The 22,607-nt window shown below is 45.9% G+C and overlaps 1 protein-coding gene across 1 annotated transcript in view; it reads right to left on the bottom strand.

The window, feature by feature from the left end:
- Positions 1 to 4,088: 4,088 nt before the first annotated feature.
- The window catches only part of LOC137532374 (uncharacterized), a 36,295-nt gene continuing 17,776 nt past the window's right edge, over positions 4,089 to 22,607 (bottom strand). Inside the window, exon 3 of the mRNA XM_068252806.1 lies at positions 4,089 to 5,715. Within this exon, the coding sequence (XP_068108907.1) occupies positions 4,345 to 5,715 (1,371 nt within the window). The 3' untranslated portion in view covers positions 4,089 to 4,344. The remainder of the gene's footprint in view (positions 5,716 to 22,607) is intronic.

Here is a 22,607-nt window from a genome sequence, read left to right as displayed (position 1 = left end):
TCTGTAGGTAGATCATTTTCAGTTAGACATTTTTGAAGTAGCTCACTAGAAGGAAAAGCGTGGACACCTCTGATCAGGGCAGTTTCTAGGCTGAATCGCACCCAGAGCAAGGGTGTAAAAATTGCGCCCCCCCTCCCCCCATAGAGCCAGGTATAGGTGCCCGCAGTATAGGTGAGCCACGTCTAGTTGCACCCAGTACACAGTAGGTAACCAGCTATAGGTCCCCCCAGCATAGGTAGCCAGGCATAGGTGCCCCCAGTATAGGTAGCCAGTATAATTGCCCCCAGTATAGGTAGCCAGTATAATTGCCCCCAGTATAGGTTAGCCAGGTAGGTGCCTGCAATATAGGTAGCTAGTATAGTTGACCCCAGTATAGCCTAGATAGGCAGGTGCCCCCAGTATAGGTTAGCTTGGTAGGTGCCTGCAATATACCTAGCCAGTATAGTTGACCCCTGTATAGGATAGATAGGTAGGTTCCCCCAGTATAGGTTACCTTGATAAGTGCATCCAATATAGGTAGCCAGTATAGTTGCCACCATTATAGGTTAGCTAGGTAGGAGCCCCCAGTATAGGTTAGATAGGTAGGTGTCCACAGTATAAGTTAGATAGGTAGATGCCCCCAGTATAGGTTAGTTAAGTAGGAGCCCCCAGTATAGGTTAGATAGGTAGGTGTCCATAGTATAAGTTAGATAGGTAGATGCCCCCAGTATAGGTTAGCTAGGTAGGAGCCCCCAGTATAGGTTAGATAGGTAGGTGTCCACAGTATAAGTTAGATAGGTAGATGCCCCCAGTATAGGTTAGATAGGTAGCTGCCCCTAGTATAGGTTAGATAGGTAGGTGCCCCCAGTATAGGTTAGATAGGTAGGTGCCCCTAGTATAGGTTAGATAGGTAGGAGCCTCCAGTATAGGTTAGATAGGTAGGTTCCCTCAGTATAGGTTAGATAGGTAGGTGTCCACAGTATAAGTTAGATAGGTAGGTGCCCCCAGTATAGGTTAGATAGGTAGGTGCCCCCAGTATAGGTTAGATAGGTAGGTGCCCCCAGTATAGGTTAGATAGGTAGGTGCCCCCAGTATAGGTTAGATAGGTAGGAGCCTCCAGTATAGGTTAGATAGGTAGGAGCCTCCAGTATAGGTTAGATAGGTAGATGCCCCCAGTATAGGTTAGATAGGTAGGTGTCCACAGTATAAGTTAGATAGGTAGGTGCCCCCAGTATAGGTTAGATAGGCAGGAGCCCCCAGTATAGGTTAGATAGGTAGGTTCCCTCAGTATAGGTTAGATAGGTAGGTGTCCACAGTATAAGTTAGATAGGTAGATGCTCCCAGTATAGGTTAGATAGGTAGCTGCCCCCAGTATAGGTTAGATAGGTAGATGCCTCTCCTATAGAGTAATCTACTGTTAATCAGGAAGTAGAGTGTGTATCAGCGGCTACGCAGAGGAGACCAGCGGCAAGTGAGCAGTGATTGGAACAGCAGGGAGGTGAGTTGCTGTATAGGAGAGGCTCCCCCGCGCTATCTCTGCATAGAGGGGGGAGTACGGAGGGCGGCCCGGGGAAAGGAAGGGAGAGAGAGGTCGGGCCGGCCTCCCCGCGGCTGAGTCCCAGTGAGGCCGCGCCCCCCCCCCAGTGCTCAGGGCAGCCGCACGCCTGGCAAGGCCCCAGAAATGGGCCTGCCTCTGATCATGGAACAGAGATCATGTGACATCCGGGCTCAGGTGTGGCTCTGCCCCTGAGGGAGGGGGGTATACAGAGGAGGCAGCCAGGATCCATTGCTAAGCCTCCTGCAGCCAGTATTCTTGATACCCCTGACCCCTTCCCCTCCCCACTATTTACACACTGACACAGAGGATGGCCAAGCGAGGAGGGAGGAGTAAGCAGGAGAAATAGGCCTCAATTCACTAAGATCATGCTGGAGATAATAAGGCAAGAGAAAACTTCCCTCCACACAGTAAGAGAGTTATCTTATCTCTCCATTCCTTACGTTACCTCCTCTGTAGTTAATTTACCTCTTCTGTAGTTAATTTACCTCTTCTGTAGTTATTTTCACATGCAGTTAATGAACAGCCTGTCTTTAACTCTGGAGTTATTTCAAAGATTAAAGAGTTAACTTAAAGACAGAAGAGTTAACTTTAGGTGTGCCTGAGGTAAAATGTTTCCTGAATACTACATGCCTTATCACCATGGTAACAACTCTAGAAGAGATATTAAAGACAGGAGATAAGCTTAGTGAATTGAGGCCATTATCTCCTACTATATGCTGGTCACTGCAGCTATGACCTGGGTCATATTCGGATATAGCAAAGTCTGGAGAAAGGTGTATCTAACATAACTGACCACACAGCAGTACCTCCTGCTATGTTGTGGTGATCACTGCAGCCATGGCCTGGGTCATATCCGGACATAGCAAAGGCTGGAGAATGGTGTACCTAACATAACTGACTACACAGCAGTACCTCCTGCTCTGTTGTGGTAAGTCCTAGATGCCTGGGTCATATTAGGACTTACTTTATTTGTAATGGCTCTATAACACATGCACACATATCTCTATAGAGGGTTGCCTCCCTCATTTGTTAAGGTGCTCATACACTTGCGAGATTTCACACAAATAAACAGCAGAATAGATCGCTGTGATAGAATCTGCTGCGAAATTGATAACGCAAACGCGAAATCAATCGATTCTGTCGATCTTCCCAGATGGAAAATTTTGCTCAATCGCCGGCGGGTCAGGAGTAGTGATGGTCCTAATCAGCAAAATTACGATTTTGCTAATTTTTGTGTAAATTTTCACAGTTACGCCTATACGCAATTACGATTTGCAAACTAAATTGATTTCATAGTCATTCGTAATTTTGCATAAAAATGTGAAATTTCACGTAATTTTGTGCCGACTTTAGAGGGTAATCGCACAGTCCCCATACATGCTACTGACACCATTGACAGCAAATTGCTACCTATGTTAATAGGAATAGTGGGTAGAAGGGAAAAAAAGAGTTTTCCAAATACACCATATCGTTTTTGAGAAAATCGATTTAAAAAATGCAAAGAAAAAATGGTTTTTAAATGTGGAAAAATAACAGTTTAAAAACCATTTTTCTTTGCATTTTTAAAATCGATTTTCTCAAAAACTTCAATGTCTTTTTGAAAAATTCTTTTTTTTTTTTTACTTCAATATTTTCCTTAACATATGTACCAATTGTAGCAACAGCATGTATGAGGGCCGTGCTATTAACTGCCAAAGTAGGCACAAAATTTCGCGAAAATTATGCAAAATTATTAAATACTACTATTACATACGAAATCAATTATGATCTTTCCTGAAATTTCGCATTACAATTACGAGGCGAAAAATCGAATTTCAATGCGAAATTTTGCACATGTGAAATTTCGGCCCATCACTGGTCAGGAGCGATACGTTAGCATTGTTCGATACAGCTGTCGCAGCAATACATCACCTGTCCACCCGGCACGAGTCCCCGGGTCCCCGCTGTCTCACTTCTTCCTGCGTCTTCTCTGCACTTCCTGTCCCGTCACGGGAGAAAGCAAAGTTCAAGCAGTAGAGGGCGCTGTACTGTTTGAACTTCTTGCTGGTGACACAGGACGCAAGAAGTGAAGCGAAGATGGAGTACACTGGAAGAAATGAGACTGCGGGGACTCGTGCCGGCAGACAGGTCATGTATTGCGGCTGGCCAGGGGAGCAGGGCGGGGAGCAGGCGGCAGCGGCAGTTCCACAGGTTGTGAATCTATTTCATGCTGAAGTCAATTCAAAATCTGTGTGGAGTATATGGGCAGCCATTAGATCCTTCTCTGATCAGATTCCATCAGAGGGGGATCTATCTGTTGGTCAATCTGGTGGCAATCGACCAGTGTATGGCAGCCTTTAGTCAGTCTGCAGTGCAGTGTAATCTCCTTACAGAAGCACACCTGATAAGCAGGGCTGTACAGACCTAATGAGGTGTCTGAAGCTCCCCCTGCTGGACACAGTCAGTAAATATTTATATTCATGAGTAATGCTTCTTGTTTATCTGCTTCATACCATTTATTTATTAATTTATTTTGAAATTACTCCAGAATATACAAAGAAGATATAGAAATAATTAGTTTCATGTGACATGTTTCTTATCACAGGCAGCTCATCACTGGAAGTAATACAGAGAATAGAGATTATTATCAGTGACAGATAAAGAAATACAATTATAATAATGTGACAATAAATGAGGATTTCAGGATATAATGATTCAGGACAGAAACCAGGAATTGTCCCTGGAAATCACAGACAGCTAGTAATTACTGGCAGGACAAGGAGCCAATCACAATCCTCTCCCTGTGATGTCACCAGTGGGCGGAGCTCTCACACCCTCTCACTCCCCCCAGATATTTTTATACAACCTCCACAAATCCCTACATATAACCCAGCATGGAGGGGCTCAGTGAAGGTGGCAGTGAAGGTGTGGAGGTGTCTGATGGGGTCACACAGGGCATAAAAGGAGATCTGCCCGGCCTCATAATCCAGATATATCCTGACTCTATCACTGGGGATCCCATCAGGTAACTCAATCTCTTTACCGTCATGTGTCACTGAGTACCGGCTATACAACCTGTCATGTATCTCCGAGAACTCTTCTTTGTCCCTGCACAAACCCCAGGACTTGTTATTTCTTCCAATACCTGAATTACGTCCTCCCCTGTCTATACTGGGGTAACACATCCCGACTCTCCATTCATCGGATCCCCCAATATCCACTTCCCAGTAATGTCGTCCTGAGGAGAAACTCCGACTGCTCAACACCTGAGGGCAATGTTGAAATCTCTCTGGTGTTTCTGGGCGGTTCTGCCATAGTGACCAGGATGCAGTTTTCCTGTCATCTGATATATGCAGCCAATTACAAGCTGTGGTTACATCCAGTAATATGTCTGCAGGCTGTATATAGATCCCCCCAGTTACCCCAGACATGATCTCAGCCAGTCCTGTGTGTAATGTGTGTGAGATGCCGGCCACATCCAGATCCCCTCCATCATGGAGCTGCTTATCATGTCTGTCCTCCGTGTCACACAAGTCACTTCTCAGCTTCTCCTTATTCTTCTCAGAGGCCTCCTCTGTCTCTGCCACCAGTGTCTGCAGATCATTCCTCAGCTTATGCTTCTTTTTCTTAGGGGTCTCCTGTAGTGTCTCCACCTGGTGTCCCCGATGTTCTCCAGCCAGAGTGCAGGTCACACAGACACAGGCAGCATCCTCAGTGCAGTAATACTTCAGTATTTCCTTATGGACGGAGCATTTCCTGGTCTCCGGGCTGGTGGTGGGGGCACATAAGACGTGTTCTGGTGCCTTGCTGTGGACTCTCAGGTGTTTATCACACATAGAAGCGTCACAGTGCAGACAGGACATAACAGCAGGTACAGGAGAGTCCACACAGTAAGTACAATGGACTCCGGCCTCCTGATCTGGATGAGAAGTCTGGAAATGCTCTATGTTCCTCAGAGCAATGTTCCTCTGCATTCCAGGCCAGTCCCTGAACCTCTTCCTACATTGAGGACAGACATAACCTGCAGACCCCTCCTGTGAGTCCAGCACACGCTCAATACAGACCCGGCAGAAGTTGTGACCACATCTCAGGCTTACAGGATCTGTATAAATGGTCAGACAGACGGGACACTCCAGCTCCTCGCTCAGATCAGCAGATGCCATCGCGGGCAGCAGGACAGGAAACAAAAGTGAAAGTCTCTGATTCTTGGAACCAGGAGATCCAGTTATGTTGTATTTACCTGGGGAGGGGTGTCATCAAAGCTGATTTTATTTTTTTATGGGCAGCACAGAGGCACAGCACTAACTTCCTGGTCTAAACTAGTACAAAGTCTGCACGAAGTTTGAATATTATCCTACTATAATAGGGACTATGGCAAGGATTACACTGTGAGTGCCTCTCAGGGATCATCAGTAACATGACTATACTATGCACTGTGACTATCTATATCATGGGTCCCCAACCTGGGGGCCGTGGCCCCCTGGGGGTCCTTGGGCAGATTTCTGGGGGGCCGCGGCTTCTCCCTCTCCCCCCGCGACCGCCGCTCCTGTTACTAGTGTTGGGCGAACAGTGTTCGTCACTGTTCGGGTTCTGCAGAACATCACCCTGTTCGGGTGATGTTCGAGTTCGGCCGAACACCTGATGGTGTTCGGCCAAACTGTTCGGCCATATGGCCGAACTAAGAGCGCATGGCCGAACGTTACCCGAACGTTCGGCTAGCGCTGTGATTGGCCGAACGGGTCACGTGTAGTGTTGGGCGAACATCTAGATGTTCGGGTTCGGGCCGAACATGGCCGCGATGTTCGGGTGTTCGAGCCGAACTCCGAACATAATGGAAGTCAAAGGGAACCCGAACTTTCGTGCTTTGTAAAGCCTCCTTACATGCTACATACCCCAAATTTACAGGGTATGTGTACATTGGGAGTGGGTACAAGAGGGAAAAAAAATTAGCAAAAAGAGCTTATAGTTTTTGAGAAAATCGATTTTAAAGTTTCAAAGGGAAAACTGTCTTTTAAATGCGGGAAATGTCTGTTTTCTTTGCACAGGTAACATGCTTTTTGTCGGCATGCAGTCATAAATGTAATACAGATAAGAGGTTCCAGGAAAAGGGACCGGTAACGCTAACCCAGCAGCAGCACACGTGATGGAACAGGAGGAGGGCGGCGCAGGAGGAGAAGGCCACGCTTTGAGACACAACAACCCAGGCCTTGCATGAGGACAAGAAGCGTGCGGATAGCAATTTGCATTTTGTCGGCATGCAGTCATAAATGTAATACAGATGAGAGGTTCCAGGAAAAGGGACCGGTAACGCTAACCCAGCAGCAGCACACGTGATGGAACAGGAGGAGGGCGGCGCAGGAGGAGAAGGCCACGCTTTGAGACACAACAACCCAGGCCTTGCATGAGGACAAGAAGCGTGCGGATAGCAATTTGCATTTTGTCGCCATGCAGTCATAAATGTAATAGAGATGAGAGGTTCAATAAACAGGGACCGGAAACGCTAACCCATCACAGATGTTCATTGTTCATGTTACTTGGTTGGGGTCCGGGAGTGTTGCGTAGTCGTTTCCAATCCAGGATTGATTCATTTTAATTTGAGTCAGACGGTCTGCATTTTCTGTGGAGAGGCGGATACGCCGATCTGTGACGATGCCTCCGGCAGCACTGAAACAGCGTTCCGACATAACGCTGGCTGCCGGGCAAGCCAGCACCTCTATTGCGTACATTGCCAGTTCGTGCCAGGTGTCTAGCTTCGATACCCAATAGTTGAAGGGTGCAGATGGATTGTTCAACACAGCTATGCCATCTGACATGTAGTCCTTGACCATCTTCTCCAGGCGATCGGTGTTGGAGGTGGATGTGCACGCTTGCTGTTCAGTGGGCTGCGGCTGCATGGGTGTCAGAAAATGTTCCCACTCCAAGGACACTGCTGATACCATTCCCTTTTGGGCACTAGCTGCGGCTTGTGTTGTTTGCTGCCCTCCTGGTCGTCCTGGGTTTGCGGAAGTCAGTCTGTCGGCGTACAACTGGCTAGAGGAGGGGGAGGATGTCAATCTCCTCTCTAAAGTCTCCACAAGGGCCTGCTGGTATTCTTCATTTTGACCTGTCTGACTCTTTCTTCAAGCAGTTTTGGAACATTGTGTTTGTACCGTGGATCCAGAAGGGTATAAACCCAGTAATTGGTGTTGTCCAGAATGCGCACAATGCGTGAGTCGCGTTCAATGCAGTCCTAGGCCGAAGAGGTCATAGCCTAGGGTCACAAAAACCTGTTTATTTGGGCAATTTCAATGGTAGTGATGCTGACGTACATAAATCTCAGCCATGGCCGTTAGCAACGTCTGAATTTCACGAAATGTCTCATGCAGGTAGAAGACATATTGTTAGACTTGGATTCCAAAGATGGGGTCCCTACATCTCTGCAAATCTCTGCGGCCGCCGCTCCTGTTGCCTTATGAGCGGGCGTCCGCTTCCTTCCTTATATTCCTCCAGCTGCGGCTCTCCTCTGCGCAGCATGTCGTATTACAGCAGCGCTTCCTGCGCGGCTGCTGCAGTTCCCATAGTAAAGGTGATGCGTATCGCCGCAACAGGAAGCCGCTACCCCGCCTCCTTCCCTCCTTACAGCAGCCACGCAGGAAGCGCTGCTGTAATACGACATGCTGCGAAGAGGAGAGCCGAGGCTGGAGGAATATAAGGAAGGAAGCGGACGCCCGCTCATAAGGCAACAGGAGCGGCGGCCGCGGGGGGGAGAGGGCACCTCTGCTAGCTATACTGGGGCAGCTATACTAGGGTAACTACTGGGCTAACTGTACTGGCTACACTGGGCTAACTGTACTAGGTATACTGGGCTAGCTGTACTGGCTATACTGGGGTAACTGTACTGGCTATACTGGGCTAACTGTACTTGCTATACTGTGGCAACTGTACTTGCTATACTGGGGTAACTATACTTGCTATACTAGGCTAACTGTACTAGCTATAGTGTGGTAACTGTACTTGCTATACTGTGGCAACTGTACTTGCTATACTGTGGCAACTGTACTTGCTATACTGGGGTAACTGTACTTGCTATACTGGGGTAACTGTACTGGCTATACTGGGCTAACTGTACTGGCTATACTGGGCTAACTGTACTGGCTATACTGGGCTAACTGTACTTGCTATACTGTGGCAACTGTACTTGCTATACTGTGGCAACTGTACTAGCTATACTGTGGTAACTGTACTTGCTATACTGTGGCAACTGTACTAGCTATAGTGTGGTAACTGTACTAGCTATACTGTGGTAACTGTACTGGCTATACTGGGCTAACTGTACTTGCTATACTGTGGCAACTGTACTAGCTATAGTGTGGTAACTGTACTGGCTATACTGTGGTAACTGTACTGGCTATACTGGGCTAACTGTACTGGCTATACTGGGCTAACTGTACTTGCTATACTGTGGTAACTGTACTAGCTATACTGTGGCAACTGTACTTGCTATACTGTGGCAACTCTACTAGGTATACTGGGCTAACTGTACTAGGTATATTGGGCTAACTATACTTGCTATACTGGGCTAACTATACTTGCTATAATGGGCTAACTGTACTTGCTATAGTGTGGTAACTGTACTTGCTATACTGGGCTAACTATACTTGCTATAATGGGCTAACTGTACTTGCTATACTGTGGCAACTGTACTTGCTATACTGTGGCAACTGTACTAGCTATACTGTGGTAACTGTACTTGCTATACTGTGGTAACTGTACTAGCTATAGTGTGGTAACTGTACTTGCTATACTGGGGTAACTGTACTTGCTATACTGGGGTAACTGTACTTGCTATACTGTGGCAACTGTACTAGCTATACTGTGGTAACTGTACTTGCTATACTGTGGTAACTGTACTTGCTATACTGTGGTAACTGTACTAGCTATAGTGTGGTAACTGTACTTGCTATACTGGGGTAACTATACTTGCTATACTGGGGTAACTGTACTTGCTATACTGGGGTAACTGTACTTGCTATACTGTGGCAACTGTACTAGCTATACTGTGGTAACTGTACTTGCTATACTGTGGTAACTGTACTAGCTATAGTGTGGTAACTGTACTTGCTATACTGGGGTAACTGTACTAACTATACTGGGGTAACTATACTACCTAACTATACTGAGGCAACTATAGTCCTTATACAGGGGCAACTGTGTTAGCTACCTATACTGGGGGCAACTATACCTAGATACCTACTTACCTATATACTACACTTAAAATCAGGGAAAAGAGGGGGGGGGGGCTGCCGCCGCCACTAACCACGCCCCCCCCTCCTCCCCCCGGGGGGCCCCAGAGAAAAGTTTGGTCGGGATAGTGGGAAAAGGTTGGGGACCCCTGATCTATATGTATAAAATCAGATGTGTGTGTATGTATGTATGTATGTGTGTGTATGTGTGTATGTGCTACAATCACGCGAAAACGCCTTGACGGATTTGAATGAAACTTGGTATACAGATCCCTTACTACCTGGGATAATATGTTCTGGGGGTCTCCTGTCTCCCCTGCACACCTGGGCGGAGCTACAAACAGCCAATCAGATTCAACACATTAAAGTGAATGGAAAAAATGGAAAAGGCTGCTATTCTCACAGTAATCGAGCCAGAGTCCCCACACTTGGCACAGTTGGTCACTTGGTGAACGAGGTTACAAATCCAGGAAAAGTGGGCGGAGCATAAATCAGCCAATCAAATTTCAGCCAGTCATTTTAAATGGAAAAATGTAAACTGCAGCCATTCTTACACTGTTAATCACAGGGTTTTCAAACTTGCCACACTTGGTCACTGGGTGAATGAGATTAATATTCAGGAAAGTGGGTGGAGCCTACAACAGCCAATCAAAAGTCACCTATTGATTTTCAAGGGGAATATTAAAACTGCTGCCATTCTTACACTGTTTATGGCAGAGGCTTCAAACTTGCTACAGACGGTTATTGGGTGACTGGGGTCCAAATTCACTAAAGGGGTGGGGCCACAAACAGCCAATCAGATTTCCTTGGTGGATAAACTGCTTCCATTCACACATTTTTGATGCCAGGAACCTGAAAGCTCACAAACTTGGTCATTGAGTGACTGTGTGTCCAGGTTACAAAAAGTGGGCGGAGCCAAAAACAAATTTTACTGGGAAAATATAAACTGCAGCCATTCTTACACTGTTAACGGCAGGGTTCTCAAACTTTGCACAGTTGGTCACTGGGTGAATGAGATTAAGATTTTGGAAGGTGGGTGGAGCCTACAACAGCCAATAAAAATTCACCTTTCGATTTTCAAAGGGAATATTTAAGCTGCTATCATTCTTATACTGTTAATAGCAGATGCCTCAAACCTGGTACAGTTGGTCACTGGGTGATTAGGGTCCAAATTTAGAAAGGGGGCGGAGCCACAAACAGCCAATCAGATTTGTTTATTTTTCAATGTGAATATACAAAGTATTGATACCAAGGACCCCAAAGCTGATAAACTTGATAATTGAGTGACTGTATGTCAAGGTTAGAAAAAGTGGGCGGTGCCAACAACTTAAATTTTTACATTGCAGGGTTCCCAAACTTGACACAATTAGCCACTGGGTGACTGGGATTAATATTCAGAAATGTGGGTGGAGCCTAAAACAGCCAATCAAAATTCACCTATTGCTTTTCAAGGGGAATATTTACATTGCTGCCATTCTTACACTGTTAATGGCAGAGGCCTTAAATCTGATACAGTCAGTTATTATGTGACTGAAATTCACTAAAGGGGTGGAGCCACAAACGGCCAATCAGATTTTTTAGATTGATTTCTGCCATTCTGTTATTGGCAGGGTTCTCAATCTTGACACACTTGGTCACTGGGTGACTGGAACTAATATTCAGGAAAGTGGGTGGAGCCTAAAGCAGCCAATCAAAATTCACATTTTGATTTTCAAGGGGAATATTTACATTGCTGCCATTCATACACACTTAATGGCAGAGGCCTTAAATCTGGTACAGTCAGTCACTGGGAGACTGTGGTTTAAATTCTGTAAAGGGAGCGGGCCAAAAACAGCCAATCAGATTTGTTTAATTTCAATGGTAAAATGCAACTTATTGATGCCAAAGACCCCACAGCTCATAAACTTGGTAATTGAGTGACTGTATGTCAACGTTAGAAATAGTGGGCAGAGCCAAAAACAGCGAACTTTTTGTAACGGTTGGGTGTCGCAGCTCAGATGATTATTTGGTGATCTGCAGAATCACCAATAATGCAGACGCTATACCAGTAACTTTAATAGTTTGGCGAGACCTCGCCAGAGGGGCTGGTGAGGTACTATCGGTACACTGACCGTATAATAAAGTACAAGCCCGGCAAGTTGGAGGTACTAAAACTGAAGAGATAGAACCTCCCGAGGAGCGGGTGATTTAGACAGTACTGCAGCCTAGTGATCACCTGAGGGGCAGGAGATCAAGACTGAACTGCAGCCTAGTGATCACCTGAGGGGCAGGTGATTGAGACTGTACTGCAGCCTGAGGAGCAGGAGGTACAGACAGTACTGCAACTAATGATCACCTGAGGAGCAAGCGATTCAGACCATACTGCAGCCTAGGAGCAGGAGGTACAAACAGTACTGCAACTAATGATCACCTGAGGATCAGGCGATTCAGACCGTACTGCAGCCTAGGAGCAGGAGGTACAGGTCACTAGCAAATAACTTCATCAGAGGAGCTGGAGAAACTAACACCCCACCAGTGGCAAGGGCCCACTGGTGAGTAGAATGGTCAGACAGGCAAGGGTTGTGTGATGATCCGCTCAGCTGGCTGCACAGGCAGACAGCTGTTTGTCCATTCCTCTAGTCTGTGGGCTGCAGGTCTCTGGAACAGAGACCTGTCTTTCCATTGCAAGTTGCTGGTCTGTTCTCTTGCTGGGGAATTTGCATACATTCGTTATGCAAATCCCCTACCTGCCTTCTTTGAGGACTGGCACTATAAGAGCTTTATGTTTCCCAGAAGGCTTTGCTGGTCATTTCCCTTCCATGGTCTGTTCCTGATGGACACTGCTGGAGTGTCAGCCATTGCTATCTAGTATAGTTAATTCCTGGGGGTTGCTTTAGGCTCCCCTTCTAGCCCAGTCAGGTTGTATTATCTGTATTGCCTGTTCTGTCTTGTCTTGCCTGTTGCCATTGTCTTGTCCCAATGGTGGTCGACAGGAAATGGTTCTGATCTCTGTTCTTGGAGTATAGCTGGTGCAGCGGTTGCTACCAGCTATCTCTTCTGATCTGTCTCCTGGGATCGCGCTAGCCACTTTTCGCTAGCGCTGTGGATCCTTCAGTTCTGTCTCCTGGGATCGCGCTAGCCACTTTTCGCTAGCGCTGTGGATCCTTCTGTTCTGCTACTCTGTCTTCCTGTATCGCACTAACCGCTAGCGGTAGCGGCTGTGGATCTTTCTGATCTGTGTTTCTGCTTGGATCACACTTGCTCTGACGGAAGAGCGGTGGATCCTTTCTGCCCAGTTCCTGTTTCACGTGTGTCTGTCTTGTCTAGTTCGGGCGCTTGCTGTGGGCTCGGTGAGGTAACCGTTAAGCAAGCGCTCGCGTTCTCTGTTTCGTGTTTGTCTGTCTTTGGTTAGTTAGGCGTGCTTGTCTCTGTTGTGCGTAACACGCGGAGACCGCGCACGAACGCGTGCACTGTTGCGAATGAGTGCGGTGTTCGCGTTCAGCTAGCTTTGTTATTTTCTTTATCTTTCTCTTTGTATGATTTGCTGTGCCTTTGTTACCCTCGTGCTCCGCCTTGCTGTAGCCTTGTGTCACGTCTGGCGATCGCACCTCTCGCGATCGCGTTCCTGCTTCGTATCTGCTGTGGTGTGTGCACAGTCGCGGGTTGGCGACTAGTTTTATGCACACACACACAATCTGTCTCTGTGCTCACTCTCAATCGCTTCTCTTGCGATTACAGTTATTCCCTTCATACAATTCCTGTCTGGCTTGTGTGGTAGAGCAGAGGAGCTGTTCCTCTGCACTCCACAGCTCCACCTGCCGTCAGGAATTTCCCTCTGCAGGTGCATTGCACCTACTGCTGGGTTCCTGCAAATTTATACGCTTGTGGAGGAAATCCGCTGTGTCAGCGCCCGTCTGGTGCGCTGACCACGGAGACGATTCCACAATCGTTACAGGTTGGCAACAGAGAGGACAGAATCAGAATATAATCGTAAGGCAGAAGAGAAATCAGTAATCAGGCAGAGGTTCAGCAACTAATCAGATGGGCGGAGGTACAGAATCAGTAAGCTTAGAGCGAAGTGAGAGGATAGCCAGAATCATACACAGAATAATCAATAACAATGTAATAATATCCTAGTCTAGGTGTGAAGTCCTTGGTTTCAACACCTGGGATCTAGTCTAAGGTCTGAGCGCTAACACGAGATGTATTCACGACAGCAGACAGTGTCCAAATGAAGCCCGGAGGCTTAAGAAGCAGAGGAGACCTCACTGGCACGCCCCCTGCAGTCAGCCAATCCTGGGCGCCGTGAGGCTCCTCTGACGTCAGCCAACCAGCAGGTCAGCTGACGAGCCTCCTCTTAGCATAAAGGTCCCGTCTGTGCGCGCGCCCGTGCGAGACGGTGACCCCTTGAGAGAGCAAACGCTCTGTCCTCGGCGTCCTAGACGCTGGGAGGACGGGCAGCGGCACGGAGGCAGCTGCGGCGGCGGTGCGAGACGTGTGGACAGCTGTCGCTCCCTGACAGCTCCCTGGTCGCGTGTATGCATGCAACGGGGGACAATTGTCCCTCGTGTGTATGTAGCTTTAGATCATGCAGCTGTTGCATGCGCGCTCAACTGAAGCAGAGACAGGCTCAGTCTACAACCTATTTTTTTCTTTTTTCTTAAAGCATATTTGCCAAATTTATTTTAAAAATAAATATTTGTAAAATTAAAAAAAATATCAAAACAACACAAATAAAAATGTATTTTGTTTTTTAAATAACAACAATATTCAATGTTATTTAAATTTAAAAACTATTTTTTGTAAATTAGAACAACAACAAATTACAGCAGGCGTGCCGTTCGTGGTGGTGGTGTCACCAACTCCAATGCAGAGCCACACAGTGGAGGCTTGCCAGTGGTGGTCAGCAGGTTTAGCCAATGTGCGGCATAGGTAATATACCTGCCCTGACCATGCTTTGCAGACCAGTCATCAATGTCAGATGGACCCTTGCCCCAACACTGTGTGCCAGAGAAGCGGAGACTTGGCTCTGCACATGATGGCGCAGGTTTGCACATACACATTTAATTTGAAAAAAAAATAGTCAATGTTATTTTGCAAAAAAATGCTATCAGTGCACTGGGATGTGGGTTGTGCTATACGCCCTGGGCAGCTGGGGGTGATATACCTGCCCTGACCGAGGTGCTTTTACAGTGGGATGCGAAAGTTTGGGCAACCTTGTTAATCGTTGTGATTTTCCTATATAAATCGTTGGTTGTTACAATAAAAAATGTCAGTTAAATATATCATATAGGAGACACACACAGTGATATTTGAAAAGTGAAATTAAGTTTATTGGATTTACAGAAAGTGTGCAATAATTGTTTAAACAAAATTAGGCAGGTGCATAAATTTGGGCACTGTTGTCATTTTATTGATTTCAAAACCTTTAGAACTAATTATTGGAACTCAAATTGGCTTGGTAAGCTCAGTGACCCCTGACCTACATACACGGGTGAATCCAACTATGAGAAAGAGTATTTAAGGGGGACAGTTGTAAGTTTCCCTCCTCTTTTAACTTTCTCTGAAGAGTAGCAACATAGGGGACTTAAAACAATTCTAAATGACCTGAAAACAAAGATTGTTCACCATCATGGTTTAGGGGAAGGATACAGAAAGCTGTCTCAGAGATTTCAGCTGTCTGTTTCCACAGTTAGGAACATATTGAGGAAATGGAAGACCACAGGCTCAGTTCAAGTTAAGGCTCGAAGTGGCAGACCAAGAAAAATCTCGGATAGACAGAAGCGACGAATGATGAGAACAGTCAGAGTCAACCCATAGACCAGCACCAAAGACCTTCAACATCATCTTGCTGCAGATGGAGTCACTGTGTATCATTCAACAATTAAACGCACATTACACAAGGAGATGCTGTATGTGAGAGTGATGCAGAGGAAGCCTTTTCTCCGCCCACAGCACAAACAGAGCCACTTGAGGTATGCTAAAGCACATTTGGACAAGCCAGCTTCATTTTGGAATAAGGTGCTGTGGACTGATGAGTTATTTGGGCATAACAAGGGGTGTTATGCATGGAGGAAAAACAACACAGCATTCCAAGAAAAACACCTGCTACCTACAGTAAGATATGGTGGTGGTTCCATCATGCTGTGGGGCTGTGTGGCCAGTGCAGGGACTGGGAATCTTGTAAAAGTTGAGGGACGCATGGATTCCGCTCAGTATCAGCAGATTCTGGAGACCAATGTCCAGGAATCAGTGACAAAGCTGAAGCTGTGCCAGGGCTGGATCAATCAACAAGACAACGACCCTAAACACTGCTCAAAATCCACTAAGGCATTCATGCAGAGGAATAAGACCAACATTCTGCAATGGCCATCTCAGTCCCCAGACCTGAATATAATTGAAAATCTGTGGTGTGTGAGGAGGAATGAATAGAGGAATGGTCCAAAATACCTTCAACCAGAATCCAGACTCTCATTGGAACCTACAGGAAGCGTTTAGAGGCTGTAATTTCTGCAGAAGGAGGATCTACAGGATCTTCTCAAAAAATTCACATATTGTGATAAAGTTCATTATTTTCTGTAATGTACTGATAAACATTAGACTTTCATATATTTTAGATTCAAATACACACAACTGAAGTAGTTTCCAAGCCTTTTATTGTTTTAATATTGATGATTTCATTTTTCAGCACGACCTGGCACCTGCTCACAGTGCCACAACCACTGGTAAATGGTTTACTGACCATTGTATTACTGTGCTCAATTGGCCTGCCAACTCTCCTGACCTGAACCCCATAGAGAATCTGTGGGATATTGTGAAGAGAAAGTTGAGAGGCGCAAGACCCAACACTCTGGATGAGCTTAAAGAGAATCTGTATTGTTAAAATCACACAAAAGTAAACATACCAGTGCGTTAGGGGACATCTCCTATTACCCTCTGTCACAATTTCGCCGCTCCCCGCCGCATTAAAAGTAGTCAAAAACAGTTTTAAAAAGTTTGTTTATAAACAAACAAAATGGCCACCAAAACAGGAAGTAGATTGATGTACAATATGTCCACACATAGAAAATACATCCATACACAAGCAGGCTGTATACAGCTTTCCTTTTGAATCTCAAAAGATCATTTGTGTGTTTACCTTCTGTCCCCTGCTTCTCTCATGCACTGAACATTACAGGCTTCTTGCAGACAGCTCTGCCTGTGTTTGTAATTCCTCAGTATGTGTCAGCCAGCTACTTTCACAGCCTAACAGAGGAGGATTTTTATCCAGCTCTCTTCTATCACTGATAAGATAGCAGAGAAGCTGCTGGCTTATGTAAATAAAACACACACTGGAGTGTGCATAGAGGAACAGACCAGCACGGAAGAGTTGGCAGCCTTCCAGACACAGGCCGACAAGTCTGACAGGGGAAAGATACATTGATTTATTACATAGACCGTGATAGTACAAAGTGCTGCAGTGAGCCAGAACAGATTAGAATAGGTTTAGGAACTTGTAGCATGGTAGAAAAAATGTTGTAATTTTTGTTACAGAGTCACTTTAAGGCCGCTATCGAAGCATCCTGGGCCTCCATAACACCTGAGCAGTGCCACAGGCTGATTGCCTCCATGCCACGCCGCATTGAAGCAGTCATTTCTGCAAAAGGATTCCCGACCAAGTATTGAGTGCATAACTGAACATAATTATTTGAAGTCTTGCCCGTGAAACGCGTCGCAGTTGTTCTTGGAGTATATAAATAAATTATTTGACTATACTGACAGCATCAAGTCTGTTTTTTGGGTCGGTTGGTCCACCACCACCACCCGAATATTTTTAAACCTTTTAGTGTGTTTTATCCTATTGGCGCCTCTGTACTTTGCTATATCGATTTTTTCACCCTGGGTGGAAGGGTGCAGCACCCATTTCTTCTTTCAGAGAGCGACATCTTAATCCTGAGTGGGGACAGGTCTAATCTCCCCACCTGCTTATATAGTGGTTGCCTGGACGGCAACCCACGTTTGTGAGTATAATACTTACCTGTTAATTTACCCTACCTAATCCAATACATACTACACTATACCGGGCTCTCGTTTTTTTTTTCATTTTATAATTATTTGAAGGTTGACTTTTTTTGTTTTAAAAACACTTTTCTTTTATTGGTCGGATGAAATATGCTAATTTTTTGAGATAGGAAATTTGGGTTTTCATGAGCTGTATGCCAAAATCATCAATATTAAACCAATAAAAGGCTTGAACTACTTCAGTTGTGTGTATTTGAATCTAAAATATATGAAAGTCTAATGTTTATCAGTACATTACAGAAAATAATGAACTTTATCACAATATGCTAATTTTTTTAGAAGATCCTGTACGAATTATTGATTTCATTTCTTTTTGTGGTGCCCAAATTTATGCACCTGCCTAATTTTGTTTAAACAAGTATTGCGCACTTTCTGTAAATCCAATAAACGTCATTTCACTTCTCAAATATCACTGTGTGTGTCTCCTATATGATATATTTAACTGACATTTTTTATCATAACAACCAACAATTTATACAGGAAAATCATGATGATTAACAAGGTTACCTATACTTTTGCATCCCACTGTAAATGTCCACAGTGGTAATGTAAGGGTTATGCCCGATTCGTGCTGACAGACCAAACGCTGCGTTTACCGATATTGAGTGCTAACAGCTCTGTAAGGCCCTTCGGTGTGTGTGGTGCTGCATGTGCGCTCAACTGAACGGACCAGTGTTACTACAGGTTTCGCCAGACAGACAGGCTCAGTGTACAGCCTCAGTTTTATTTATTTTTTTGCCTATTTGTGAACTTCACATGCTAACTAGTTATGTGACCATGCGGCCGCACAAGATTGGGCGGTAACAGGTCTGTAAGGCCCTTAGGTGTGCGGGTGCTGCATGCGCGCTCAACTGAATGGACCAGCTTGGGCGTTTTTATTTATAAAAAAAGATTGTTTTTTAGAAAAAAAAAGTCAATGTCATTTACAATTTTTTTTTATTCATTTAGTGTGTGCTGCTCAAGTGAACGGACCAGCGTGACGTCAAGTGAAGCAGACTGGCTCACTGTACAACCTATTATTATTTCTTAAAGCATATTTGTCAAATTTATAAAAGCAAAAAAAATTCTAAAGTTATTATATTGATTTATAAAAAACACAAATACAAAATTATTTTTTAAAATAACAAATTACATGTTATTTAAATTTTAAAAAAAATTACAATAAAAAATAACAGCACAGTGGCAACAAAATGCAGGCTACGGGCCACACCACCATGGAGTCCTGGGTTGGCGTGCCTATGTGGGCAGCACGGTGGCATAGTGGTTAGCTCTCTCGCCTTGCAGCGCTGGGTCCCTGGTTCGAATCCCAGCCAGGGAACTATCTGCAAAGAGTTTGTATGTTCTCTCCGTGTCTGTGTGGGTTTCCTCCAGGCACTCCGGTTTCCTCCCACAGCCCAAAAACATACAGATAAGTTAATTGGCCCCCCCTAAAAATTGGCCCTAGACTACAGTACTTAATATAGACATATGGCAATGGTAGGGATTAGATTGTGAGCTCCTTTGAGGGACAGTTAGTGACAAGACAATATATATATACTGTACAGCGCTGCGTAATATGTCGGCGCTATATAAATACTAAATAATAATAATATGTTCAAACTGCTAGTCTTTAAGTTATTTTTGAAAAAAAAATGATTCATAAAAATAACACAAATACAAAGTAATTTTTTTTTTAAAAACAGCAAATTTCATTGTTATTTAAATTTAAAACAATTTTTTTTTAAATTAACAATAACAAAATTACAGCAGGCCTGCCATTCGTCATGGTGGTGTCACCAACTCCACTGCACTGGTCAAAAAATTCAGAATCCACCTGTGGAGTTCTGGAGTCTTGGTCTGGACCCTGTTGGTGGTGGTGGAGAAGTCAGTCAGTCATGCGGTGTGCAGAGATGCTGGGTGGGGACTGAGTTTAAAGTCTTTGAGCAGCTCTAGCCCTCCGGGATCCATGCCTCATTCATTTTAATAGAGGTGGGGTAATCAACACTTACAATGGCCATCTGACGGACTTGAGTTCTACTTTGAAAATTCCCAATTTTTCCACAGTGGCCTCCAAACTTGCCCATCTTCATGTACAAGTTATGCCGGCTGATGAAGGGCAAAACAAGTCACGGGGGAACCTGTTGTGATATTTCACAGGGGGAAACCCAACAACCACCACTTCCTGCCTGAGATATCAACTTATTTGAGGTTTTGTTTTTTTATTTGAAAAACCGTTACAACTTAATACATTTGTGTTTTTCTTTTACTGCATTTCACAATGAAAACTAATTTTAATCACACATGAACATCCAATAATTGCCGTATTGATTTAGTCTCTTTAATTACAAAGTACACCTCGTATGTTTTTTTTTCTTTTTTATTAAATTAGTGTTCAGTACACATTATTAAGCTGGTGAGTGATAAGAGTCACTAGAGCTTCTTTAACCCTTTTGGGACCGGCTGCCTAGCCCCCCTTAAGGACCAGGTGATTTTGCATGGGGGGTGCGTTTGGGGAGTCAGGCAGCCGGATCCCTGGTGGGGCTAAGCTTGGTAGAGTGTCCCCCCTGTAGCCAGATGTCCCCCCTGTAGCCAGCAGCCTTTACTCACCTCCCAGGCTCCAGCGATGAGCAGCTCTAGTCCCCTCCGCTCTCAACGACATCCCCGCTCGTACTGCTGCTAAGTCCTGAGTCACGGCTTGATGACGTCATCAAGGCAGAACCCAACACTTACGTCAGAGTGAGCGGTGATGCCGGCCAGAGTGGAGGGGAGAGCCGATTGCCCGGGGTGAGTGGAGCCTCTTCTTTCCCCCCCAACCGCCGCAACTCTTATAGTGATCACGATGATCTGCGGGTGATCGTAGTGATCACGTGATTAGGAGCCATACGCGATGGCTCCTGATTAGTCAGGGGAGATGTCAGCTGTCATATGAGAGCTTAATCTCCTCTCTCGGGTGTGGCACGATCACGGCTGGAGCGGAAATGGCGGGCGGCATAAATCCGATGCCGCATCAGGCTTAGACAGCTACAAGTGCGGTGTAGGATTTACATACGTAGGTGTTTTCGCTATCCATGTTCTGATGTTGAATTAAAGTTATTGCTAATCTCAGTTATGTCACGTAGTAGTATTAAAGCTGCACTTTCCCGGCTACCTTTCTGACATTACCCTCCCTGGCGGTACGCCGTTTCCGATGCTGCGTCCGTGGGAGGATTTTTTAAAATAAAATTTGTTTTAAATGCCTAAGCTAGCACTTCGCTAGCTAAATATGCTCCCCAAGCCCCCCGGCACCCCTCTGATCCCCCCGATCGCCGCCGGTAATATTTACCCATCCACGATCCCGCAAGAGCCGCAGCTTCAGTATTTAGCTTCAGTGGTCGCTATGGCGATGATCGGGACATGATGTCATCTACGTCATGCGCAGTCCCGATCCTCCCCATAGTGAAGCCTGGAGCTGATTGGGAGGCTGCGGCATCACGGGATCTCTGGGGGGTACATATACCGGCGGTGATCGGGGCAATCGGGGGGGGGGGACCGGAGGCACTTGGGAGGCATATTTAGCTAGTGAAGTGCTAGCTTAACAAATTTAAAATACATTTTATTTTAAAGGATACCACAATCGAACGGTTGTGGTAAAATTGACTGCAGCACTGTGTAGGGTATAAGGAGTACATACCTTCCGTGCCTCCAGCCCCCCTCCGTCTGCCGCTGTTCTTAGTTTATAAATGCCGGTGTCCGGCGACTTTCCTGACCCTTACCCCGGACATACTGCGCCCTGTGTGCGCAGTATGTCCTTCCCCCTTGCTTCTGGCCGGCGCATAGTGCGAGGCTCAGAAGCATGCTGTCCCCTTTCTGCTGCGTGTGCGTTCCAGGGCCGGGCCGAGGCATAGGCTGGAAAGGCTCCAGCCTCAGGGCGCAGTGTAGGAGGGGGAGCACAATTCATTCAGCTGTCATTCCTAATTGTGTTTGGAACAGAAAGAAATAAGAAAAGGGGATACAGAGCAGTGACTGAAAGCCAGATAACTAGATATTAAGGTCTTGGGGAGGTTGTGGGTACTGTGGCACCTCTTAGTCTAATAGCAATCAGTGTGTGACAGCTGGGGTGGCAGGGATGGAGGGGCGCACTTTGGTGTCTCAGCCTTGGGTGCTGGAGGACCTTGTCCCGCCTCTGGTGCGTTCTATTACACCGAGCGTCACATGCTAATCATGTGACGCTCGGTGTAATGGAGCGCACACGCAGCAGAAAGGGGACAGCATGCTTCTGAGCCTCGCACTATGCGCCGGCCAGAAGCAAGGGGGAAGGACATACTGCGCACACAGGGCGCAGTATGTCCGGGGTAAGGGTCAGGAAAGTCGCCGGACACCGGCATTTATAAACTAAGAACAGCGGCAGACGGAGGGGGGCTGGAGGCACAGAAGGTATGTACTCCTTATACCCTACACAATGCTGCAGTCAATTTTACCACAACCGTTCGGTTGTTGTATCCTTTAAGAAATACTCCGGGGACCATGTGATCCTCTCCGGCGTAGGTCAAGCTTACCGCCAGGGAGTTTAAGCACACAGGAGGGTGGGGTGGCTGGGTTATCTTTGATGGAATATTGTTCCTTTAATATGTGTGGATTTTGGTCGGTTCCCAAGAATAAGTCTGGAATCCTCATAATTTAACCCCACAGAAATTGGATGTTTTGGGAACAATAGTTCGGTATTGCTGAATGTTCCTTGTTTTAGTGCAGATTGACAGTTTGTTATCTGATGCTGCATAGCTGAGGGGTGGTTGAGAGGGGACGAGGACGGCAGAGGGTGACGTGGCTGAAGATGCTGCTGGACCAGGAGAAGGAGGAGGGTGGCTGTTCCT

This window comes from Hyperolius riggenbachi, chromosome 9 (assembly GCF_040937935.1).
Source record: "Hyperolius riggenbachi isolate aHypRig1 chromosome 9, aHypRig1.pri, whole genome shotgun sequence".
NCBI lineage: Eukaryota > Metazoa > Chordata > Amphibia > Anura > Hyperoliidae > Hyperolius > Hyperolius riggenbachi.
The sequence above is the reverse complement of the archived record's forward strand: the minus strand, read 5'-3'. Positions and strand labels throughout refer to the sequence as shown.